This window comes from Wyeomyia smithii, chromosome 2, assembly GCF_029784165.1.
Source record: "Wyeomyia smithii strain HCP4-BCI-WySm-NY-G18 chromosome 2, ASM2978416v1, whole genome shotgun sequence".
Classification (NCBI taxonomy): domain Eukaryota; kingdom Metazoa; phylum Arthropoda; class Insecta; order Diptera; family Culicidae; genus Wyeomyia; species Wyeomyia smithii.
Window position 1 is genome coordinate 259869440 of NC_073695.1, and position 27891 is coordinate 259897330.

The window sequence follows — 27891 nt, forward strand, 5'->3', positions numbered from 1 at the left end:
TGCCATACATTAGAAGGACTTGAGCTTTGAATTATATTTTCATAAAATTGTTTTTTGCAACGTTGCATGATTCACATATCTGTCAAAGTTAACCCTTGCATGCCCGGTGCAATTTTTCATATTTTGAAAAAATTCTTACTCAGTCAAAAACTAAATCAAATTTGATCAAACCAGCTTCCAAATAACAAAAAAAGTATTGAATTTACTTAAAGTAATCTTAGTTGAGGGTTAATTACGTTAAATTTTGAGAAGTGAGTAAAGTTTGATAAAAGCTCAAAAAATGTTATTTTCAACAATGATCATTCCATACCATTAAAGAAATACTGTTTAATTCGCAGGAAACCACAAAGATTTTAATTTCTGAGCTAGTTTTTGAGCTTTTGCAACAAACCGAATTGAAATCGGTCTAACGGTCGATCAAATAAGAGCAAATTTAGCAACAAGCAGCTCGTGAACCAAAATAAACAAATTTTAACCTGAAATATCGTTATTTTTGTTTCCAAACTAGCTGTAAATGATTTTTTTTTCAGTACAGAAATCATCATTTATCTTGAGCATATCGAAAAAAAACACATTGCCAAAAGAATGTATGGATTTCAATGGTGATCAATTTCACCCCAATTTACCTCATAGTACCTTATAGAATTATCAAATTTATTTTTATTTATCATGAAAAAGACGATAGAAATTTCACCACTAGCCATAGAGGTTTACTGGAGCACATACCAGTTCTTGTTTTAAAATTATACTATTTCGGAAAAAAATGTACATGAAGCTAGTGAATTGGAAATTGTTATAAAAATTGATCAATTTCACCCCGTTCCATGGTACCTCTTAATTCGAGTGGAATCGCTTGCCGGAGAGCCTCATCTTCAACTAGGAAACAGGAAACAGTACCTCGGGACTTAATCTAGCGAATACGAAAGGCGGGGATTTGTAGCGTAATTCCTTCAATGTATCAGTCATATCGCAAGCAGAATGTGCAGAAGTGTTGTCTTGGTGATAGAGCACTTTTTTCATCGCCATATGTAACCGATTCTCTTTCATTTCAACGTCAAATCGATCCAATCGTAAACAATAATATTTTTCATTGATCGTTTTAACATGTTCAGGATAGTCAATGAATATTATGTCCTGTGAAATACTGATCAACATTTTACCGATAGATTGTTATGTTTTTGGGAGTTTCGGATGTCTATCACCAGTCAAAAACCGCTCTGCCGACTGCCGATTTGACTCAGAAGTGTTGCAGTGGATCGATGGATTATTTACAGTCACGAATCGCCGAATCTTAATTTTATGGTGCTTTAACTAGCTCTCACTATTTCACTTTACGATTTGAATTGGCTGGGGTAATATTCTGTAACACCTATCGAATCATTGCTTCACTTGGATGGTATTTTTATTTATAATCCAATGGAACAAGGATATGGCGGGTTCAAGTCCCGTCTGGATGCGAAATCATGAATTTCATCATGGAATTGTGCAATACATAACGATTTCTTTTTCTACACAAAAATAAGTTTTTCTTCAAATAAATTTGGCCAGGGAGTTAGACAACCCCTCCAGGAAATTATGATTGGCGATCAGGCTTGGTATTTTCCTCAATAAGTGAGAAGAGCAGTGTAAATATTCACCGTCTTGTCCAGTATAAGCGCTGCGTGTAGCAATTTTTGCACTGCACTTTTCTTTCGCTTTTGTGCTGTGTTTCTCATGCTCCGAAAAAAAAACTAACTTACTTGCTATATTCTTTTCCTGTGTGGACCACTCATCACTGCGACCAGAGATTAGATCTATTGTGCTATTGTCCAGGTGTTTTCTAAACTCCGCACTTCATATTATTAGCAGTATCACTATTGAAGTAGTGATACGCTTATCATTCATATCCGTGCTTGTGTGTAAGTTTTACCTTCCTGTTTCAAACTTACTGCTCTACTATACCGAGCCTCTGTCCATTTCAACAATATCGCCTAATTACAATTCCCTGGAGAGAACTTTCATACGTTACTCATACCAGTTTTATTATAATAGGAACTAATTTTTGTCAGAAGGAAAGTCAACAGGGGTACTGTAGAATTCAGATTGAAGAAAGGGTATATGGTGGGGTCAGGCTCCCCATGCTGAAATCATTTGACAACCAAATGGCCCGATTCTACCAAGATTCGAACCCACGACCACCCGCTTGCTTACCAAAGCGGACTCTGTAACCTTGCGGCTACGGAGCTCCCCCACTTGCTACTTACACCACAGCTGAGCGAAACAAGAGTGGTGAATCACCCTAGGGAGAATTTATAGAAGTTCGCCGCGGTGTGTACTGCTGAGATGAATTCGCTAGCATTCAAAGAGCAGACATGCGTTGCGTGTCGGGCGGCTGGATTTGATTTTTTTTTCAGTTTCAAAATGCAAAACAAACAACGCAATTTGCTTTGCTACCTGGATGCTATCCTCATTTGATATATGCTTAAAAGACACACAGTAATAGCATTGCATTGCAGTAAACTTTGTTGTGTAGCTATTGAACGTAATGTCCTCTCATGTAAGACAACTCACATCAGTTTGTTATTTCTCTTCCGCCGCGATGTTTTTTGCATGGTCCTCAGATACACACGATTAGCTGATCTCTTCAAGCAAGTGCATCGCTTTGCTCACCAGTGTGAGAGCAGTTGTTTTTGCAGTGAAAGATAGTCTTCTACACGGTGCTGTTGCTCTGAGACGAAAGGACAAGTCTGTTGGCGATAATATTGGCAGGAAGAACGAGGCTTGGTATAATAGAGCAGTAAGAGTAAACAGGAAGGGTAAAATCATACGTACAAGTAAACCGCTCACTCTCAATAGTGATATTGCTAATAATGAATGCGGAATGGACACCCGGGAAATATTACAAAAAATCATAGTTTCAAGATATATTTGAACCTATACCCTCAGGGTAAGATGTAGTCCTACAACCAAAAGCGTCGCCAGTTAGGGATGAGCAGAAACACTGCCCACCAACAATTTGAAAACAAATTGTGTTTCATAACTGTCGAATCATAACATAACTGTCGAGCTGTAAACTTTTTTCCTCTACCTAATCACCGAATTGTCCTATTAACTGATGGTACTACACCATCTGAGAGCTGTAATCGTAATCATGAACGTTGCATTTTTTTTCAGAAGATAAGCTCCTTAACACTTGCGTTTAAATAAATTTATGAAACTTCCCGGATGCTTGGAAGACTGAATGAGTAATTAAACAATCGGTTGAATCTCAATCAAGCCAGATTAGATTAGACGAAATTTGGCAAAACTTGCTAGCAAACAGTAGAATGGCGTAATATCAAAATTTTCAATGCGATGTAAAATCCTAAACATCATGTTGCCCTTTAATAAAAGGTAGAAGGGTCAACTATTTTTCGAGATCATTTCTATAAAAGGTTGAAAACTAAGCTGACATAATTCCGATTCTAGTTCCACTACTAGCCGCAGCAAGGACGGTGAGGTTTCCCGTCCGGTAGACTCATTGAGCTTCACAAACACAAGCAGGAGCGCATGTTATTATGTTTCAGAATAATACAGCTCCAGTAGATTTTGTTATCGCAAAAGCGCACACGTGCGCAGTAGCAGTTTCCCCCAAGTCGCCGTAACGTCTGCCCTAATGTGTGCTGTGGTGGCAGAACCCGTTGCGATTCCATCCTACTCCATGTCCCGGTGCTGAGTACCTACCGACGAGGCAGGTTGTCAGCAAGGAACCGGTCGGTCGGCTGCTCGCCTCGATCGGCTGGTGATAAATTCACCAGCTTAGGCGGAACAAGTGGCAAGATTGCGTTGATTCTTTTCTGTAAACAATCATCGAACGTTATCTTGTTACGATTTTTGTCGCATCATGAATAATATCAATCATATTGCTAGCGATTGGCCACTGACGTTGCTAATCACGATTCCCCAGGATGGATTCTCTACTTTTCGATTCAACGCAGTTGACAGTCTACAGTACCTGCTGTAATATTCTTCAAGTCATCCAGTTTAACCGGATACGGCAGATCTGCAAATAATGGTTGGTTACCATACTAATTAGTGCCAGGGCGCGGATAATTCTTTTTAATGTGGGGATAATACGGTTCGAGCAAACACTCACATATGAAGCCGTATCGACAGGTTCAAGTGTTCTCGTTCAGCAGAACTGGTTGCGTACGAAGCACTGGCACCAGCAAGGGTCTAGGGTCGAATGTTGGGTCTATCGGACCCAACATGACTTACAGACACAAGATTCGATTTGCTTTTTTGATTCCAAAAAATTTTCTTGAGTTTATAGATATGCAAATTTTGTAGTTTGCTATTTTTTTCAATAATACCGCACAGTCCAATACAGTGTTTAGTGGATGAGCGTGATTTTTAAATCACTGTGTGATCGCATTTCTCTCACTCTAGTTGAAGTGGTTGTGGTTGGAATATTGGAGACCCACTTGTGGCTTTCGAGTAGCTCGATTTGGAAAAACATTGGACGGCTGTTTTTACTTGAGTAGTTTACCAGATGTCAAACCATTAAACCCATCAATCATGATCATGAACTGCCTAGGAATTCCCGCTGCAGATTCTGACTGCTACGTTTTCCCACAACACCCACACTGAGATTCAAGTGCGGTGGCAGTTGGAAGTCTTAGATCATCGTAATTGAACGATTGTTGATCCGTCGAAGATTTGTTTTTAGTGTGGTCGTTTCCGGAATTCCCATCAATCTGTCTCGCGGTCGATGCAGAATGCAGTTTAATGGAGATTGATATGCTGATGTGAACGCATTAAGTTTTCCACTCGATTTTTGAAAAGTGCAAACAGACAGACAAATAAACAAACGACGGAGTTGGGCTAAAACGATCAGAATCAGGCATTCAGGGTCGGAGTGAGCGAAGCAGGGATTGTTTATGATCGTGCGTGCGTTTAATGTTTGCTCTCTCACTTCGGATCGTTCGCTTCGTATGCGTTCGAGTGTCATCGGTATGTGATGAGTTGATTGCTGACGGAGTTAGATTAAGTTATCGATTGGTTGGATTTTTGAGTGTTTTGGTGAAGTTTGCGCCAATCAAGATGAACCTTTAAACATGTAGTAATTATTGACAATCATTGCCGTTTCCATTTCATTTTTCTAAGCCATTTTTTTTCTTTATTTTTTAGAAAATGAACTTACGACAAATCCCGAGAGTGGATTCTACACTAAAGAAGCCAGTGATATGGTCACAATAATCCAGCATATGATATCATTAGGTAAGTCGATTTGTTATTTGCGATTTTGCTTGCGTCTGAGTTCTTTTGGTTTGATGGGGAAAATCCCAAGAGAAATCCTGTTCATATATTTTATAGTCCCAGGGATTTAAACAAAATCACAAATACTTTCTTATGGTATTGAACCAAGTTGCTATAAATAAAGTGGATTACATTTAATAAGAACAACCAATATTTTTAATCCTGAAACTCAAAACATCTTTATTACCTTGCTAATCAAATGTTTAGGTTATGCCTTGAAATTAAAACCATTTATTCGCAGATGACCTAGTGAGATGGATGAGGGTGGGCTTGAAATGTGATCTCTAAGCGAACATTTATTCTAAAACTTGTCCATCAGTACAATGTGGCCATGTTTTGGTCCGATGGGTAACCAGATTACGAACTCACACGACTGAAATGCATTTGGCTCACACTTGTCCAGTCCGTATATCGCCACCGAAGTAATTACTGTTTTTTTTTTATCCTCTTTCCATTTCAGGTCATAAATTCGAGGCAAACGAAGTAATAAATTTAAGTTTAGAACCTGGAATATGGTGAGTATTGCTTGGCGATCAGTTTCTGTTTCAAATTTCCACCCGTACAGCTAGCGTTTGTTTGCATAACTTTTCTTTGGCTGCGGTTGAAAATCGCATATTGTTTTCACATTAAACAACCATCTTCATATGCACAGCTTGAACCCTCGAGTTTTGATGCCGCCTGCTTAGGTGAATCATGCAACAGGCAATCATGTGGGACGGTTTGACACTTAACGACGATATAAGTGAAAACACATTTTCCTCCCCCGCGCTGCCCTGGTAGTGCGATCGTCCACTAAGTACAGTGTCGTTTTTCGAGTTTTAGTTGAAAGTTTCGCTCCCGCTGGTCACTAGTTTTCCTCATCTACAGTCAAACACACATCAGCTCGTTTGGAACAAGACTCGTTAAGGTTTCTCATTCGATCGGACCGAGCGCCATTATCGTGACCCTATCCGTTGGCAGCGAGCGGTACTAATATTTTTTAGGGGGGATTGTCGACAATGCGAAGTATCTCCACACGTAAAGTTGATGACTGTCATCATCTAACGTTTAGCGTCATGCTGGAAGGTGGACATAATTTTATTTTCATTTGGACTTTTTTCGTGGTCATGTTACCTTACAACTGGTGGTGGTTGGAGTTCCAACCTTTTCGCAGAAGCGAAAGTAAAAAAAAGAACGGTTTTTATGAGAGATTTGAGATCAAAAGCCAGCAGAAACTGGTACAGCATTTCAGAATTTATGAAAGCGCTTGCAGGTGTAATTTCTGTTAGAAATTTGGGAACCTATTTTTTCAGAAATAACAAAAAATGATTTTTATTCCTAAATGGGTACTTCTAGGGTATGGCATAAAAAAAAACTTGCGTAAATTTGTTTTACCGTGCACCCCTCTGGTTTGACAACAAGTTATTTATATCGGACACAAACATAATTTTCGCAGCTGCTTAGTCAACTTTCGTGTGTAGTGACGGGCTTTTGACGTTGCGGAAGCTCCCGGAAAATGGGTAGAAGGCTAATATCAACACAGGTCCGAGATTTGATTGTGCGTGACTTCAAGTGTAAGGAATCTCAACGAAACATTGCTTAGAAATATGGGGTAAGCCGTGGTGTGGTTAGTCATTCGGAAGCATCAGACCCTCGGCAGCGTGGCCGATCGACTGAAACGTAAGACTTATGCAAGAACGGACACGCCAATAATGCGGGAAGTAAAGAAAAATCCACGAATGACCATTCCATAATGGTCCAGAAAGCAAATATACGAGGAAATCTAGGAGGATCTAGAGTTCGATAGTAATATTCTAGAGAACATTGAAAGAAAAAAACAATAGAGCGAAAACTGTGTTTTTTCAATCTGAATCGGTAATTTTCAAAGACAGAGAATTTTTTTTACAAAGTTATGTGCTTATAATTAACGGAGCTATAACATTTTTGAACAATTTTTTCTTCTATCTACAAAAATAAAAATTTTAGATGCTCAATTTCATCGAAAATTTGGGTTACCCTATTTTTTTGGTATCTTTTCAATATGCGCTTTATCATATGTAACAACTTTGTAGAGCAAATTTTTTCTTTATAATACAGTGGAATTTCGATTTTATCACGGTCAAAAAACACTTTCCGGTAAATCTAGCGAAACTTTAGATTCGAGGAAATAATGGAGTTTAGTATTTATTGTTGCATAGTAGTGAAATCTTCGTTGGATTCACGGGAGGATGTTTTTTGGACCATTGTATATTGAGTAGATCTGGTTTTTTCTAATCACACCATTCGATGACACTTAATGAAGTGGGATTTGAAGAGCTACTCCTCCAATGATCAGCAACACCTACAAATAAAAACGACTTCAGTTTGTGAGGAACCACGCCAGCAAGCAATTGGAGTTCTGGAAGCGCGTTATTTGGTCATAACAAGAAAAAGCGACTCCGAGTGTGGTTAAAGAGCGACGAGGGCATCACGGTGTGTGGGGCTGTTTCTTGTGGGCTGGGATGGGAAACTTAACACTTGTCAACGGTATTATGACTGCCGTTGAATACATCGATATTTTGTGCGAGAACCTAAAAAAATTCATACTGAAAGTTGGGCTGGAGGACAACTACACCTTCCGGAAAGGCAATAAGGATATTGCCAGAAGGATATAGCAATAGCAAGGAATTTATGGGCGGTATTGGACAACAAGGTGAACAAACCTGACGCTACGAATAAGTAAAACTATTTTGCTGCATTAAAAAAGGCTAGGGACGAACTGCTGGACTTCAAAAACCTCCGGAACCTGGAGTGGAGAGTACGCCAAAGCGTTGTCGAAAATTTTGCATCAACTTCACAATAACTAATGCAACCTTGCAATGCGAAAAGAATAAAATCACAATCGTATCATGCGAATTTTGCCAGTTAGTGTCTTTCTGCTAGCCTATACGGATGTGTACGGCTTTCGTGGCCAAGGATGGCTACGAAAACCGACACGACCGCAAGGTTAACGTACAATACACTCGATTGAGGTTAATCAATCTAATGGTGTGTAGCAGTAAGGTGTCGTACACAAATTATGCAATGCTAAAAATCATGATTTCAGGCCGCCTTTCTCCCTCCTCTTATTAAACAATAAGTAACGTTCGATATGACTCCCCCCCCCCTAAAATTATGTAACGCTGAAAAACCTGACCCCCTCCAATTATTCAATTTTGAGCAAACACCGAGTTACGTAACTGTGTCAACTAAATCCTCCCTCCTCCGATGTAGCGATAATTAACGCAGTCTCTACCCCCCTCCAGTCCTTCATGCATTACGTAATTTGTGTACGACGCCTAAATTCCAGTGATAATTCTCCTTCGACTCTCTTTTTTTATTTATTGATTGGTAACCTTGAAGAATACTTTCATGTTGCCGCAAGACGTAATTCTACGTCAAAATGGTGAGCTAGGGCAAGGGAAGTAAAAAATTTTTGATTGCTGCACCGACATAACAATCATATACTCACGTTACCGACAAACGCACAACTATTACCAGTGGCCTAATGGCTGGAAGTGAACGTGACAAATCCGTACAGAATGCGATGCGAATACGATCGAATGAGTCGTCTGCTTAGCCCTGCTGCGCTGGCTGCGAGACGAGCCAGTACCCAATAAGAGTTAACCATCCTTCGCTGCAGTAATCGGTTATATGATGGAGACTAAATTTCTGCATGCCAACTTTCATACTTGAATACTGAGAGTTAAACTTCAAGTAGGCGTGTCTAATAAGCAGAACAAAAAATTGCAAACTAAAGCCCTGTTTAGAGTTCCAAGCGAAGTGCAAATCTCATACAAAATGTTTATTTTTTCACGCACGTGAAAAACGCTAGTTATCGATATTTCACTTCGCTTAGAACTGTAAACAAACTCGATCCAGCGAAATCAAAGGTTGTGGATCGCATCTTTTTCACTTTGGCTTGCTTTTTTTACGCATGCACACACTCGTGAAAAAAAGAGTAGGTAGCGAAATCTTGACATTTCAGCGCGTTCATATCCTGTCAGTTTCGGCCAATTTTCACTTCGCTTGAAGTGTAAACTCGTGAATTTCGCTTCGCATGAATTGTAAACTGCTGGCCGGTGAAATACCTGTGTGTTCCACAACCGGGTTTTCATGACAGGTTTCGCTAGCGAAAATTTACGCTTTTTCACTTTAAAATTTTTCACTTCGCTTGGAACTGTAAACTATGCTTAAGGAGTAGGAAGGTTGAGAAATGAACATAAAGAATAGCAAGAGCTCAATCACACACTTTTTGCGTAGCGTTATCAAACCTAGATGTTTGATAAGTGACAGAAAAAAATATATATTAACTTCTTCAATTATGGTTTTTGTATTTCCCCAATTAGTGACGAGCTTGTTTGATTTGGCATCATTTCAGTTTACTATTTACCGATGTCACGGGATGATTCTAGTTTTCTTATTATTCTCCGTTCAGCTTACATTGCAAGCAAGCAAACAAGACATAACGATCATACAAAAACGTCACCGATACACCAAGAGCTACTAACAGTGGCCGAATGGCTGAAAGCAAACGCGACGCGACAAATACGGACAATATTAATAAAATGTCGGGACATGTTTAACAATTCTGTGCAGTTGTGCGGTCCGCCGGTTGGTCCGTCTGCTGTGTACCTTGCTTAGCCCTGCTGTGATAAAATCACCTGCTGCTCTGCTGGCTACAGGTTGAACCAGTACCCCGTGAGAGTTGACCATGCTCTTGCTGGAGTAATCGTTTATACAATGAAGAAAATTTTTGTTGTTGCATTAATTATTTTTGTCATTTTTCAACTCTGTTTTCATAACATTTCATAAAATTATCTGTACCTTTTGAAGACTAAATTTCTGCATGCTAGCTATCATACGTGACTACTGAGAGTTAAGGGGTAATATCCACCAAATGCTCAAAAATACAAGGCTTTTTCCATGATTTTTTTGAAAGGATATTTGAGATATAAGGTATATAAATAATAAAGGGTGATTTTTTAAGAATTTGGTTTTTCTTAAAAAAAACGCATAAAAATTACAAAACTGTATGAAATATTTATTTGAGCCGATAAATTAGTTTATGCCATTTACTTTTTAAAGATTATTTCATTCAAATGTTGACCACGGCTACGTTTTAAATGCTCCATACAAAAAGTCCAATTTTGGGTCACTTTTTCGAGCATTTCGGCTGGTATTTCGCGAACAACGCGTGTAATGCTGGTTTCCAAGGCTGGAATTGTTGTTGACTTATCCGCATAGACGAGAGACTTAACGTAGCTCCACAAAACATAATCTAGCGGTGTTAAATCGCATGATCTAGGCGGCCAATTCACCGGTCCATTTCGTGAGATGAATTGCTCACCGAACTCATTCCGCAATATGTCCATTGATTCGCGCGATGTGTTGCACGTTGCTCCGTCTTGCTGTTGGTGGGTTTATGTGTTTATGTATGGTTTGCTGTTGCTGTTGGTGGGTTTATTACCAACAGAGTAAAACTGGTTTGAAATTTCGTCACAATAGCTTGAATAGCTTGCTCAGTAGGTCGATTATGACGACCATAAAATGGTCGTAATGCGCGAAAAACATTTTTCACAGAGGACGAATTTTGGTAATAAAATTCGATTATTTGTAAGCGTTGTTCAGACGTAAGTCTGTTCATGGTGAAATGGCAAACCAAACTGAGTATATTAGACTTTGACAGCTGTCAGAATTCCCGCGTGAACTGTCAAATCTGAATACACGAAAACCCAAATAGCAAAAAAATCACCCTTTATATCGTTGGATTAAGCAACTCTTGGAGAATAGAAAAAAATGTATTGCTACTTTTTTTTACAAAATGGCGGCTGTGCGGCGATTGCCGTAAACCGCTTTTTTAAAAGTTCTTCCGCGGCGAGCAGTAGAAATCACGCCCAACGCCACCTATAACCATAACAAAAATTTTTTCATTGTCTGCATAAGTGTCGCTAGTGAAGTACACATGATTATATTTTAAGAATTTTTCTCCGCGAAATGGCAACGGTTTGAACAAAAAAATTCATTTTCGACAAAAAAAATCGACTTTAATTGTTAATAACTTTTGTTGTTGTTAATCAATCGCTAAAATCGTGTGTACTTCACTAGATAATCTAATGAAGAAGCTACAGTTGAAATTTCAAGTCAATCGGGTGTAAACTTTTTCAGTTCTACTACTCGTCGATTTTGAAAACATGGTTTTGAGAAAAACGCGTTTAAAGTTTCAAAATGCTATAAATCTTGAGAATCGCAATAATAAAGTCCCTAATTTTTTTACCTTCAGTCAGCTATCCCTGCGCCGTAAAGTTGTCGGAAGGCTTTATTTGCCTCTTCTTCCTTTTTGTTATCTGATGTAATGGTGCGCCTAGCCCCTTTCGCGATATCAGACATGCGATGCTCAGCGTTGGCGTCCGATCCCACGCAAAACTCAAACTTGTCAGTCATATTTAAGTACTTTTGAATATGACTCACAGTTAAAAAGTATAGAAAAACTCAAACAAAGAACGTACACAACGAGAACGGCTGACCGACCAAACAAAGGAAAATTGTGAGTAAACACGTGCTGCAGAGACGCTGTAACGTTCGAAACTTGATGCAGCGACCTCTATACTTCAAATTTGAAACACGATATCGATCATAGGTAACTTCTAATAGTTTAAAAAGCATCGAAATTAAAAAAAACATCGCCATCGCATCGCCAAAATAAACGAAAAATGTTATTTTGAAGCATAAAAGTTGTTCGGTAAAAATTGGTTTAAACGAATTTTGAGTTGAGATCAGTACTTAGGTGATGTAGATTTTGATTCTAGGAAAGTTTTAGCATGATTCAAGCCAATAAAAAAAATGACAAGAAAATTTTTTTTTGGTGAATATTACCCCTTAAACTTGCGGTCTTTCTGAACTAGAGCGAGTATAAAAACAATATCGATAACAACAACAAATAAATTGTAAGGTCAAATCCTTTGTATACTTCAGCGTCGGCTGTGCTGGGTAACAAAGCATTGTTTCAGCTTTGATTAGTCGAATAAGTTAGTAGTTAGAATTAGTTAATATAAAAAATCTCAATTTTCCGCTTTTAAGTAGACGCATAACTAATTATCCAATCGACTGCTGTAAGAATGCAAGGAATTCGTTGGAAATTGATTGATTTTTAAGCATTTGAAAGTGGACAACTTTCAAGACGCTCTCGATGTTGGTTTTTCAATTTATACCCTTATATATGTTGCCGTGAGACTTCTATGAATTCTATGAATTCTATGTTAAAATCGCTTGAGTGATATTTAATCAGCAGTCCAAACTAATTCATTATCGCTTTCGATAATTTAAAAAAAACATAGTGAAGAATCGTTTGCTTCAAAAAGAACGATAAACAAATGAAAAGGACGTATTTTTTACGGAAACATCAAATTTGCGTAAAATGAACGAGTCACAGAAGGTGTGACTTGGATTAAGAAAAAAATTACTCATCCAAACGAGGCTCGAACCCGCATTTGTATTACCGGTAATTTACCACCCCAATATGATAAGATAAAGACCTCATATTGGTAAGTTTTTGTACAACTGTCCAGTGCGCCGATGAAAGTAGAAAGTAGTTCAATTATAATTAAGTTCAATTATTTCAATAATCAAAACCCTCTCCCCCTAATCAAAAACCCTACGTACGGCTGTGACCACACCCGTGCCCATCTACTTCGGTTGGATTATTTCCATACGATGATGATGATCATCATCCCCGTTAATGATAACTGCTTGGCGTTCGGTTGCTCGTTGATGACGCTAGTTAAGTTTGAGGTTAATGTGAAACCAAGAATCGCTGGCTGGTTGGCTGGCTCACTGTCTGTTTGGTTACACGCTACTTTTAAATAGCGCATTATCGTCATTAGCTCGAGAGCGCCAGCACACAGCTGACGAGTTTCGAGTAGGCTGAAGTTTAAAACAATGCATTTGTTGATGTTGTTTTTTTTTTCAAGTGCAGCGTTCGATGTCAAGCTGTAAAGGCAAAAAACCTTCTTGAAATACGAAGAGTGCACTAATCATTATCAGAAGTGAGTTCAACCCTGCTTCTGTTATAACCTCTGAAAACCCCATCCAAAATCATTGCGACACTGGCGTGCCGTAGGTATATTTTATTATTGCGAATCAGCCAAAAAAAAGCGTTGCCTTTTTTTTCAAACATGTAGGCACCAGACGTCATTGGTTGTAAACATTACATTACAGTAAATGGGCAACTAAAAATGTAAACATTGTACCGGAACACCTTGGGATTCCGTGTGGCCAGTAGATGGGGCAAAGCAAACATGCTGCCAGTAATGGTCTCGACTTTGTACGGTTGCCGTCACAGCGGACGGCGGTGATGTGGCGCTTTGTCGACACTAACACACACATTCGTACACACTTGCCGGTCGGTTATCAGTTGTAAACAGTTCGTAAATCGTTGTTTTGACCGCCGGGCGGCGCTCGCCGCTTCTTAGCTGTACCCTGGACGGACGCAAGAAAAGCGTTAAGCACCAACAGTTTCGGCGGAGGCGACGACAGGAGGTTCGATTGGGTGTTTTCCGTGTTTCGGTCGATTACAGCAGCTTAAACGACAACCGAATTGAAAAATTGCTGTTCTTGCGTCTTGATTTGACAGTTGTCAGCCACTTTTCCACCGATTTTTGTGAGCGATGTTGTAAGCCACACTGCTGAACAATGCGCAATTCAAAATGGGCAAACATACGGTCGAGATTTTTCGCCAAGTTCACGTTCTCATCAATTGTTGAAGTGGTAAATATTTGCTCTTGCACATTTATTCACTGTGCCTGCGGTGGGCCAGTCTGGATGCATCGCGTCGCCTTCGTCATCGGCGATGCACCAAGCTCCGACAGTATTTTCTGTTTGAAGTTCGGTCGTTTTAAGATGAGAACTGATGACTCTTCGTCAACATACATATCTGTTATTATACTGGTAAATATGGGAATTATTTTTCTCAGTTGCTCCGCAATGACTTATTTTAATTCGGTTTCTAGAATGCAAAAAAATTTCAATCAATATTATTGCACTGTTTGCGCATGGTGCCAGTATCCGACTGCTCAAATTACAAGTACCTATTGCCAAGCACGACGAGACAATCAACCGTACGAACTCATTTGGTATGGTCTAGCGGTTATCAGACTCGTGGTTCGAAGCTATAAATGTCGTTATTACATGAGTACCAGTGTACCTAACACAATGACCACTGTTGTTGTTTTCATCGTGTGCAGTGCAAGTGAGCAAGTTGATGCTCGGTTGGTATTGGATTACTACATGCAGCATTAGACCGGTAATCGAATCATCCTCATCGTCCAAAAGCCATACCCCATCCTACCTCCTCTGCGAAATGGCATTAACAATCGGAAGCGGAAACCAAAAATTATTTGAAATTTGCTCTCGCTCTGAAGGGTCTGGTCAATAGTTTACTGCGACTAAGTTTACCTGCCGTGGCGATTGCTGATAGCGCATGTTGTATGGTTGAACCGTCCCACGGGGGAAGTTTGGGTGACCGTGGAATTTTGACTGTGGACTGTGGATTACTTAGAGTCGAATTACTAGTAGAATTTTGGTATGGAAACCGCACTCATACATCTGTCATGTGTCACAAGGGAGCAACATAAAACCTCTACTCTCTATACTTTGGGGTGTCGATTTCGCTTAATTTTTGCTCTCTCTATTGAAATATGCGTGTTTATGATGTTCTAAGCAACGTCTTACCAGATTGGATTGCTTTTGTCATCAACACTACCACAGTTGTGATAATATTGCACTCAGAAAATTTTAATCAAATTAAGGAAAAAAAGTTTAGATGAAGAAAAAAAAATTGAGAAAAAAATAATAGATTGAAACGACAACAAATTTATTTGTTGCTATAAGCAACAGAAATCGATAAATGACTTATAATAAAGAAACAATTTCTATATATTAGTACTGGAGTTCCACAGGGGAGTAAAATTGGCCCTCTATTTTCAGCTTTCTATATGAATGACACTTTCCTAGGTTACATTTTACCCACTCATATACGTTAATAATGTCACTACAAACATGCAGTACTATTTACGCTTTTTAGTAAATTACTTGGCTGATGATTTTCATTCAATAAAATTCGTTGTCTAACACACAAGTAAGCTGTTCCTACGTTTGGCATGATTCCTAATCGAGCAATTCCTTCAACTCAGCGTCTTCAATGGTGTTTTGCTTTCTTTCACGCGGACAGTCGTCAACATTGAAATTACCGTCTCTAAAGCGAAAAAACCAATCAAGGCATGTTGTTTCATTTCTTTCATTTTTTTAGTGTGGTCCCCGTGGTTCTGTGGTTAGCGATGTCGGTCGGCTAGCTCTCCCACACGGTTGTGATATCGGGTTCGATTCCCGATCGAGTCGAGGATCTTTTCGAGCTGGAAATTTTCTTGACTCAGCACTGGAGCACGGTGTATCGTTGTACTTATCCTACACATGCAAAATGTGCCAAAAACAATATCGATAACGAATTCGCTCAACTAATCTAGTTGATCGAGACTGCTATTAGCCCCTAGGCTAAGCGTGCGATATTGTTTTATGTTGTTTCATTTAGAGCAGCATATTCGTAAACTTTTTTTTCGATTCCCTGTGCGCTTCAGCCGCTGTTTTCTCTTGAAGAAATGAGAAAACAGTTCCAACAAATTCACGTTTATTTGGCACAAAATCAAACATTTGCACTCAATTAATATTTTTAGTATTTGCAATGTACATGATTTCTCCCAAGTTTTTTTTTATTTTCTCTGGATGTTTGGATGTTGAATATTTTGCAAATTTCTAAACTATAGATTTTGTATTCTTCTATTACTTTTTTTTTAATTGAAACGAGTTGATCTCCGATACGCATGTTCACACGCTCGCTACCATACGGTCGGTCGTTCCACTTGTCGGCCAACTGCTACGGCGCGCGGTACGACGCACTGCATCCAAAGTACATACCCTAGAACGATTACCGATCAGGGAGAGAGGGAGACACGCTGCGAGACGCGACAGTATTTTTCAGTTTCGTCGCTGATATGGGAGTAAGTAATTCTATATAGTAGTTGGCTCATTACCAGTTGTGTTCTCGCGCGGTACAGCGGTTGCCTGTCGGTCATTCAGCTTTTGTGGGTCCCAAGCCGATCGGTGAATTGTCGAAGTTTTCGACTGTAGTCAGTTACTTATTATACTACTATCAATACTGCTGTTGTTGCGATTAAGCTGTTGACCCACCGTGGAATTTCGATGAATCAAAAGAAACGAGCGTTGTTTTGAGGCAAGTGCAATCGAGTGTGCAAGAAAACCGAGAGCGAACACCCAAAAGTGCTTATCGTGTGGCTTTGGCTTAAGCTCTAAAACAGTGAACGGACGCGTGGTGCCACGTCGTAGCGCGCTTCAAGGCGCATCGCACGCTTCTGCTGCTGAGTGAATGACGACCGAACTGTGTGCTCACGAATTCGGCTTTGCTGCTGGGCTCTGAGAGTTGTGGACTAGTGGATGTCAACGGTTTGGGAATTATCGAGAGGCATTCGTCTGCTTAGAACAGTTGTTATTTGAGTGATAAGAAATAAGCCGCATTTTTCGGGGATAGTTTCGAGATTAGCACACTAACAGTTTGCAGATAAGATTGGAGTGATTGTTTAATAATTTCGACCTGTAAAATTCGCCTTCCCTACACATCACAGTGCTAGCTAAAGGTTTGTATACTATTGAAAATCTTGCCCATTTTACCTGAATTATGAATTGATCATATCGATTAATTACACCAACACAAAGTATGCTGCAGCATCACTAGCACAAGACATCCCAGTTTCAACTCAAACATGCGACAGCAATTTTGACAGCTGTTACAATAGGTTATCAATGAATTCTATTCAGGAGCAAATGATGACGCAAGAATGGTGTGTTTTTAACTATGACGTTTTCGGGCATGGAAGCGGATTGTACAATGCGCATATTGAGTATCAAAAAATGTGATAAATTTATGACTTCCTAAAATTAACTGAAATTAGGCACAAAAAAACAGAACATTTGGTTGGGTTCTTGTTGATTGCTTAATAATTCCAATAATAATTATATGACTGTAACCTCCGGATATTAGTGTCACTCAGTTCAACAGACTGTGAAGCGAAACTGCCATACTGTAACAAAAAAAAATTGAAATTTATTCTATCGTGATAATCTCAACTATCGGCACGTGAGGGTTTTTCGGGGATGTTGTCTTTACTAGGGATCTGTCGAACCGCATCGACTAGCGACCGCCCTGTATGAATCGCGCATTTTTTTGTTGTTTTCTTAAGATCAATGAACTTATAATTTTGTAACTACGTATCTGAGAGTCAACTTGTCGGACTTAAATGCTGTTGTCTGCATTATTTGAATGCTCGTGAGAATCATTGATGACGTTAATGTACATTAAAATTAGTACTAAGAAGCATACCTATATATTCAGAGACTGCAAGCGAACCTCCGATTTCTGGACCTTCTTGTCACTGAAACAATAGCTCGGAAAATTCTAATTTCTTCAACATGCAACTTTTTCTACAGTTTCCTGACACTTTTTGTGTTACGTTTATCAGCAGTTTTAGCTGTCGTTGCAAAAAAAAAAAAAAATTCAATGACAACATAAGTATTTTTTTTTTCTCAGATGGTCAAAGCTAATAAATTAACTAGTTATAACTATGTATAATCTGACATACTGTTAAAGATTTCAACAGTAAAATTTTCACCGCTCGAAACATTGTGGGATGATTTACATGGGTCTGTATCTCCATGTTTAACCAATTCAGCGGAAAATTTTCGTTGAGAGTACGTATCGCATGTCGTATCGCAACTGTTTCCATGCAGAGAAATTTAAGTTTTCCAAAGCTTTGTAAGAACTTGATTGCATCTCTACCAGTGATGGAAACGAAACGAATATGATGCAATCGTCGTTTATTCATCACATGTGCACTTCACGAAGTGTACAGGCCGCGACTAAACTTGAATCCTCTCAACCCATAATGAAATGATGATATGATGCATAGGTTTCTGGGAGAAAACAAACACATGACTAGACTGCATCAGCTCTGAGAAGCGATTCGATCGTTAGTGATGGGAAAGTTATCGATATTTATCGTTAATATCGATAGTTGCTCCATATCGATATTATCGTTTAATTTTGGCGCTAACGATAATTATCGATAAGTTGCAGGCGGTCAGGTGGCACAAAGCATGCGAATTATTTCTTGCACTTGCAAAATATCACATAGTAGTTACCCAAAATAGCCAATTATTGTTCCCAATTCTCTACTGGCCGAATAGATTTCGGTAAAATTTACAAGTGAACAGACATTATCCTTGCTTTTGCGACCTCGCACCACGTGCAAAAATTATCGATAATCTATCGATAATATCAATAAGACATTCGTAACTAACGATGTTATCTTGCTGGATATTTCCCATCACTATCGATTGTAACGTTTGTCTCTCCATAAGCCGGTAGTTAGGGGAAGAAAGGATAGCAACAGGAGGATATCATGTCGCCTGAACAGCAGCAGAGGTGTGGTGCGGTGAGAGGGAAAGTTTGTGTGGGTTGTGTGCAACGTCTCAACCGCAAAGTTGACGTAGAACTACAAAAGGCTCTTTGTTACATTACTGGCATTTGTTACATTTGAGAGTTTTCGCAATTGATTAGTTTGTAGCAAACGTCTCTTTTTCAATAATTTTTTGAATGATAGACCGCACTTCAGATGCCCGGGTCAAGTCTTCTGAATTGAGTTGTGCGGAGTTATGTCTGGCCCGCTCACTACCATCATTTCGCTCCTCGCACGCGCAAAACGTGGGCATACGTAGGAGACATGCTCAGCGGTCTCCTTCACACTACGCACTCGGGACACATGGTGGACCGCGCGTACCTGAACCTGTTTAGAAACTGCTGAAGCAGCCATGGCCCGACAGGATCTGTGTCAGGTGGAAGATTTCTCCATGTACTTTTCGCGGAATTGGACCATTCCCGCTACCATCTGATCATCGAGAACGACCTTCGCGTACCTCGTTTGCCCTTCGTGTCACGTTGATCGAAGCACTCTACATCGTCCTTAATGGCGATGCTGATAGGCATCATGCCGGACAGGACGCAGATTGCGTCGTATGACACTATACGAAACACACTCGCAACCCTAAGGCACATAAACCTGTAGGTACTCTTTAGTTTACCACGATAACTGTTAGTACCTAGCGCTTTGAATCACTCTGCTCCACCATATCTAGGTATGGAAGAAACCACTGAGCTATTCGACATCATACGAAATAGTACTGCAATAGCTGTTGAGGCTTTCTTACAGACAGAGGTGATGTGGCTCTTGAACGTAAGCTTATCGTCAACCAAAATCCCCAGGAGTTTCAAAGATCGTTTTGAGGCAATGGTGCAGTACCCGACTGTAACTACCGCCTGTTGCTCTGATTTACGGTTTTTCATACCCGTAACCTCCGTTTTATGGTGTGTAAATCCAGTCCTCCACCTTGTATATGCAATGCGCAGACGTCAACTCGACTTCTTCGATCGAATTATGTCCAACATTATGTCGTTACCAAAACCGACGATTACAACCCCTAATGTAAACTTTAGCTTCAACACTTCGTCGCATATGACATTCAACAGCACCGGACCCAAGTAAGAACTTTGCGGTATTCCTGCGGTGATTGGGACGCAATTCTGACCCCCCTTCGTGCTGTAAACCAGGACTCGATTCTAAAAATGGTTTTCGGAAATTTTGTATGGTTCACTAGCATGACGATTGTGCAATAGCGAATACCTAGCGAAATCTTCTCTTACACTGGAGTCGTCTTGATGACGGAGAGAATAGCTTCCAGCGTGAGCTTACCCTTTCGGAAGTCGAATTGGCTACTTACCTGGCCGTCTGTTAGTCTGTTGAGGATAATCCTCTCAAGCAGCAGTACCCCAACCTTCGGGATTACGACCAATCTCCGTTGCTTCCACCGCTCCGGGAAGAGGAAGTCATCCAGACAGCTTTGCATGACTGCCCAGAACAACCACTTTTATATCCATTGCCAGCTTCGTTTCTTCCATCTCGCCATTTGAATTATAGCGGGGTCTGGAGCAGGCTTCGGAAAAAGACTGCGGTGTGACACTATGTCGACGTTTTTTCTCTTTTTTTACTCTAACAGTCTCATGAATAAGCTATGAGAGCTCACATGCATACACAGGCAACGAAGCTGTCTTGTGTTTCACACGACGGCTTATTTTTGCGCATTTACTATGTTCGTTCAGACACGACTGCCTAGTTAGATCATCCTCAAGATGTCCTGTTGGTTTGGTCTGCGCTGTTTGACAGCCTACTGATCGGCTGCGGCTGTCAACGATGATATTGGACTCGCATTCCTATGTTTCTCCTTCTTCTTAGGCCGATGCCATGATGAACACGAAGCAAACCGTTTCATATATTTTCCTATTGTAGATACTCTATCCCACACGAGAAACAACGTGTTTTGCATTGCCTCGCATGCATTATAGCATCGGCTTTACGCTCGTGAATCATAAACACCTGACAGCCCACTCGGATTTGTACCGAAGGATGCCGCACTTTCATTAGCGACAGCTTGGAAGAACCAGCAGACATGATGAAAAATAACAGCCTGTTTGGCATGTATGTACTGTCATCAGTGGATGTCGGACTGTTTAGCGAACGAGTGGGGAGCAGGGGGAGCTGTGCAATACAACGCGAGCCGAATTAGTTTAAAATTTACTGTCACGAAAAAACGATCATTTTCAAAAGCCTGGTCTGCAGTCGATTTCTTTTCTCTGGGTTGAAAAGTCTGGGTTGAAGAAGGCCGAATAGCATCCAGGAACCATAATGAATTATGGCCTCTAGATTATTATCGGCCTTTTTAGCTGTTTTCCAAAAAATCGGATGTCACCATTTTGAATTTTAAAAAGGCGTCCGAATTAAAGTATTGGTTAACAAGGAAACCTTTACCTCCTGAACTACTTTGCTTGAAGACCACAACTCCCGGGGTTACATAAATCAGTCGAAAATGAACTTTTCGAGGTGCTGCAATATTTTAACTCAGTGAATCAGTTCCAAACTTTTCGTTTGGTTCTTTTCGTTCTTAGAAAAAGACAGGTTTTTTGTAAATTTTAGTTCTGAAAACCGAATGAAATAAGTCTCTTTTAAAAAAAAGTTGGTTACAAAAAGGTATAATAGTTATGGCATGATATTGGCAGAAAGAACGCGGCTCCGAGAAGAATCCTTCCTTCTGGCAAGATAAGTCATTCTCACAATAAACCTGGCCAAAGAGGAAATTTTGTTGAAATCTCTCTGAAGAATTGTAACTGGTGATAACTGAAGGGTAGAGAACTAACACTCTAGGGTAGAAAATCGACACTCAAGCACGAACTGCATCACCCTTCTTCCCCAGTAACGATGCATCGTTAAATTTCACAATCCCTTTTCCCCCACTCCCTCAATTTTATGTAAGATTTTTGTCTAGTAAAATAATTGAAATTAATTTAAGAACATGTTCAGTTTTTGAAATTTTTTCTATATCTAACAAATTCGTAGAGATTAAAAAAACAGAACAAGTTAACCAATTCGGTACATATCATGCAAAGAAACTAAAGTACATATATATGGGATGGATTTGCAGCCTGCCCTGGGTTCATCAGTTAGAATCGTAGCTAGATATTTTTTAACTGAATTATAATATTTTTAGTTTTAAAAATTTGTTTTTTTTTTGTTTAGTTCTTTAATCCTACGTAAGATTTTCTCGAGTATTCGCAAGAAATCTGCATAACCCCTCTCTCCCCCTAAACCCTTACATAACTTGTGGATGACCCCATACTGCCAAAGTGGGAGTAAGAGAAAGAGAAGAAAGATGAAGGAAAGGGAGAGAGAAACAAGGTATAAAAAAAGAGATGTATGGATAAAAAAAGAACTAAGAGGGGAGAGTTAGAGGGGGGAGAAATAGACAGAAGAGGGAGATAGAGAGGGTATATGAATAGAGAGAGGCGAAAACAAATGAAAACAAAACGAGGTTGAAAAAAACAGCTATAAGTAAGCGTAAAATTTAATAAACCAGTATCTGATTATATTTCCGAACTTTAAAGTTCATTTGTTTAAACAAAAAAATGATTTTTTTGCTTTTCTAGAACGTTTAGGCAATCACAGAAATTATCGCTTGGTTTGTATTTTCTATAGGTCGAATTTTCACTCTTGAAATACGGGAACTTGTTGTTTGATCTTTGATGCAATTCGCCGATGACATGGATCGATTTCAGTTATATCATTAATTTTTCGCATACACTGCAAGCAAGCGAGCACAGCGATCAAACAAAAACTCACAACTAACAACGGCTGAAAGCAAACGCGATTGATCCGCACAGAATCATTAACATGTCCGGACATGTTTAGCAATGCTGTGCAGTGCGATCCGCCTCGGATTTCCTCGGTTTGTCCGTCTGCTGTGAAGGCTGCGATACAGACTTGGCAAAGCAGTCCGCACTAGCAGCGGAGACAAAAAATAGCACTTGTTTCCCAGGTAAGACGCTCTCGTGCTGGGGCTGCGGTCGACGATTCGGTACGCAACAAATGAAGAACAGAACCACACAGCAAAAAACTTCGTTGGTGTCTTTTCTAAATATACATGGAGCGCACGGGGCAACTCCGAATCATTTTTTGCTTGCCTTTTTTTGCTGTCGTGTCACTGTCTCCTTGTGCTCTGATTCTCCCTTCTCCCTATTCATCAATCCACTTGTAGCCCAGCAAACATCAAATACGATAAAGCTCAATCAAAGTGAGCGAGATGGGACGTGCGCAGACAAGTCGAAACAACAATGTAAACTCAAGGTGCTTGCCCGTGACAAACCGAAAGTTACCGCACTGCATACGTAGCACCTTTGACTCTTGTACCGAGCTGGTGCTTGCTACGAATGTCACATGAAACGATAATACTCTCGTTGAGCTGAGTGCCTATAATTTGGTGATATTACCGTGCGGCTCGGAGCGGTGCTTTTACCAAGTCTGCTGCGATCGAATGGAATGAACGGGTACAAACACCGTGCAAAATGTTTTTGCGATCGTCGCCTGCTCAGATCTGCCGAAGATAAAATCTGCATTGCTGTGCTCGAGCCAGTTTCCAGAAAACCATTCTCACGCTGCAGTAATCGGTTATACAATGAAGACTGAATTTCTGCATGCTAGGCTTTTATACGTGACTACTGAGAGTTATACTTCTGGTGGGCGTGTCGTTGTACATTCGAGTGAGCAAAACAATAACAACAAATCGTTTAGAAAGTCAAATCTTTTATTACTTGTACCAGTGAAAAAAAAAATTAAATCAATAATTTTTCAAAAAATTATAACTTATTTTCCCAGATTTCTCCACGATCGGACAGTCCGCAATGTTTAGGTAATTTTTTATAGTTTTCATTAAAAAAACAGATTTTTACAAAAATGAGCTTTTTTTTTTGAAAAAAAGAAAAAAAATTCCAGAGTGTTTTATTCTGAAAGACAAATCAATTATATACAACTTAGCCGAAGACGTCACGTCGATCAGACAAACCGTTTTGGTCTAATAATATTTGTAATCATCCATCCCTTCCCAAAATAGCGTTTTCACTAGGTCCTTAAAATAAGTCGTGTTTCAAAAAATTAAACCAATATCACGAAATGGTATCATTTGCCCTTGAAAACGTCTATGCAAAATTTCAGCCAAATAAAAAATGGCTGAGTAAATTGGTTGCCTGTTTTTTGTGGAATTACACTTCAGACCTCGGAGTTTCGAACTTTTTGTTACACTGCTCTTCTCTGCGCTGTTGTAATTTTGCTCATCTTCTCTGCGCCGTTGTAATTTGTCAATCTCAAGTAATCGTAATGATTGTTTCCTTCCAATAACAAATTCTGATTCCTGATCCTGATCGAGTTATGTTGCTCAAGTAGTACTAAAAACGCTGTTTGCAGTGCCCCTGATGTATTAGGTATAATATTTTATCAAGTTCCGTGATCACCACTGGAATATCCAGATTTGTATATGAGTCCATGGAAGATTTAAGGAAATTATAGAATTTTTTTGAAGATTCGGATACAAGTTCTTAAGGAAGACATGATAATTTTTACTGTTCTATACTGTCAGGAAACAAACTTTTGTTAGAATTCAAATCATTATATTCCTATTTAGAAATACTAGTTGTGTAACTTAACTGGAATCACTTGCTGTAATATGCTCATTAAATGTTTCTTAACACAATATTTGTCAAACATTATCATTAGTTTTGAAAAAAAAAGGCGATGATGTTTCCCGTAATTTTCAATAAGATTTTCTTGAAGCGTTGAAGTAACCCACTTTACTCGAGCTCTTTTTTCTTACGCGAAGATTCGTTCCGCACTTAATGACGCTTGGTATTACCAAGCTCATTTTCGACCTACAATGTTCGAATGCAACATTTTATTGCTGATGCGAACTGCATCGCCTCGAGTCGCGCTCCGCAGCCGGTTTTGGTTCCGCGCCGAAAGTTCGATGACGTTAGAATTGAGCGCGTAATTAAAACGACATGACGCTGCAGACGATCGGTTTAATACGTTTTCCGTACTTACATGTGTCGGTAATAATCTTAGCAGAGAAAATAAGGGGAAAAAATAATAATTTGCGTAGCAAATTCGTCGGATCATTCCGCTTGATGACGTATCGCGCGTTGCAAAAGTACGTCACTCTGTTTAGATGTTTGTGGCGGTGCGTTTTTTTTATTTCAGTGTTCAGCTGGAATGGTGGCCAATTTTGAAGGCTGATGTTATACGTGGTATCGATACAGGATCTTTTCAAGAATAAATACACTCTCTTCACTGTTGAAGCTTTCACAAGCGTTGTTTCTATACTTAATCCGCTGTCGGCTGTGCGTGACAGCTCAGGTTTGACAGTCGTTTCGTGTAAACAATATAGCGCTTGCGTATATCGTGTCCAGTACGGTTTAATAAGCCTCCGAGGGTACAACAGATATTAACTACTGTTTTTTTTTTATTTATGTTTTTCAGCTCAATTGACGATGAAATCGATGGCACGTGTATAGTGCGTGCGCGTGGTTTGCCCTGGCAGAGCAGCGATCAGGATATCGCTCGGTTCTTCCGGGGGTTGAACGTGGCGAAGTGAGTATAATCCTTTTTTTTTCACTAATTAGACGGTATGCGATCGATTGGAGATGCAAAGTCATCTTTTGCCCATCCTAGTTCCAACCTTCCCTTGCTGCAAAAATTGCTACAATCACCACACAAAGTACTTATTACTGTACGCTCTAGAAACTCGACTTACAACAAAAGTATATTTATACATTTAAACCGTTGATAATAGGACGACCTTTTCACATTGGGAGTCACGTAGCCGAGCTGTTCGAAACGTGCTCTGGTACAGTTCTCCATCGATAGGCAAGTAACGATTTTCTCTATGAAGTAAAGTGACCTCAACTGAACAGGCGGCGCTTAGAAAATATGCCATTAAAATTCACTGCTCTCAATAATTAGTTTACTTGATCATACTTTGTAACCATAAAAATCTTTTGAATACAACCCCGGTCAATATTATCAGAGTCTATGTTTAACAGTCCCGCAAAGATGAAACCAAAGGAACCAAATCAGTGTCAAACGAGGGTACCAATCGAGCAATGTAAATAAACAAGGTGATAATGTTAGGAGTGGATGAAAAGTGTTGTAACTGAGCGTAATAAAGAATATGTGTTTTTCCGAAGTTTTACTTACACATTTTAATCCAACATTAAACCTGTACACTGGTTCACTTAAATTTAACAAAACATCACCGGTGTAATCTTTCAAAACTGTGTACCTTGTGAAGAATTTCAAAAAATGATATTCGCTTATGCATGGTGAAAAACAGAACTGTATAGTTCTTGGCAACAAACGGCACAAAAACTGTGTTGCCGAAACGATAGATTTTCTCTTCGCGCGACTCTATATACCATAGACTCTGAATATTATGAGCCGTTATTCATGTTAACACAACAAACTCGTCCCAAGTGACGGTAAACTATAGCGGCATTTTTCACTCACATCAGCAAAGTAGCTAACGACTCGTGCGATTGATATTTTCCCGGATTGTTTTGAAAAAAAAAAAAAACCTAGAGTATACACCACTACACTACGGCCCGTACTCGACTTCGCCAGTTGGGCGCGAGAATCCCATCGGAACCGACAACGTCGCGCCAGAACATTGTACTCGATCGGACGTCGTCGATGCACGACTGGCAACTTTCCACCTCGTTTAAAAAGTGAAAATTGCAAAATTTGCAGAACAATAAAATTGTTCTAAACGGGAGTTCGGTTCAGTGCACGGGTTGAAATCGTTTGTGGTGTCCGGTTGAAGAAAAGAGTCATTGGATCCCGGATGTGTCACCGTGAAATATTTTAAACTCTTAAAGTTAGGAAAAGAAAGAAAATAGAAACATGAGTGAAAGTGAGAACGTCGGTGAAGTTGTGACCGCTGATGGCGGTGGTTATGCAACGAACACGACACCTTCGAAAGATTCTGACACCGCCGGTGAGAAGGTGGGCGCCGTTTCCAGGGATTCAAGCGTAGGACCGAAACCGGCCACAGATGCGAGCAGCACAACCCAAGGGTAGAGTTAGGGCAGATGATGGGCTATTTATTTCTAGTGAATGTGATTTACTTTGTGTGGTGTCCTGTGGAGAGCAATCGAAGAAATTCTGATTGATGGGTTTGATAAGGCGGTGCTGAGTACTTTCGTGATGGTGCAAATATTTAACACCCCGGTTAAAAGAGAGTTGAGTTGGGATTTGTGAGTGCAAACAGGGAAGATTCGTGATGGGAAATTACTCGGAATGAACGGATAATTCGTGTTATGAAAAGTTATTGTTCAACCAGAATGGCACATAACGGTGAAAATATTTTCAACTTGCTGTTATGACGCAACGAATTGATAAAGGCATTTGGCGCCACCATGTATAAGAAATTCAGCATCAGTTTTATAATAACATGTTCGAGAGTGTTGCGTAATAGTTTACATTTCTTCAAAATTGTATTATTGGACTGAACAAATCAGAATACCTTTTATGGCAATGTCGTTGTTACAGTTAGACTTTGGCATGACGTTTTCATAAAATAAAAAAATAACAGAAGAAAAGAATTCCTAAGAAATTGACAATTTGATTTTAAAATTTATTTGAATTGATTTTCTTTCAAGTATGTTTGTTAAGTTCAGATTTTTACTCTTAATGCGAAACGCAAAAAATAACGAAACAAGTGAATTGAACGATACAAAAGGGAAGGTATGAAACAAATATAAGTAAATGAAATAAACATGATCAACGAAAGTAGTGGAAGGTAAATAAAAGGAAATGAAAAAAAATTGAAGTAATAAAATTAAAGACGAACTGAAATTATGGAAGCACAATCGAATGAATGTTAAGTAGAGAAAAATGTGATACACAAAATGGAAAAGTACTGAGATTTATACACCGAGAGCAAATAATAAACATAAAAAAAACATAATCAAAGAAAAAATTCACAGTGAGAATACTATGGCTGAGGAAGAAATCAACCCTCTCCCGCTCACAAGGTTTATCATTAAAATTTATAGCTTCACGA

At 39.5% G+C, this 27891-nt stretch overlaps 1 protein-coding gene across 6 annotated transcripts in view; it reads left to right on the top strand.

The window, feature by feature from the left end:
- Nucleotides 1–27891, top strand: part of LOC129724876 (RNA-binding protein fusilli) — a 193356-nt gene that overhangs the window by 133799 nt on the left and 31666 nt on the right. For 5 of the 6 annotated variants that reach the window (XM_055680146.1, XM_055680150.1, XM_055680149.1 and 2 more), the window contains exons 5-7: nt 5149–5238; nt 5738–5792; nt 25311–25421. In XM_055680146.1, coding sequence (XP_055536121.1) covers nt 5149–5238; nt 5738–5792; nt 25311–25421 — 256 coding nt within the window. Of the gene's footprint in view, nt 1–4629; nt 4972–5148; nt 5239–5737; nt 5793–25310; nt 25422–27891 lie in introns of those variants that run through there. The other variant, XM_055680151.1, reaches the window with a different exon arrangement.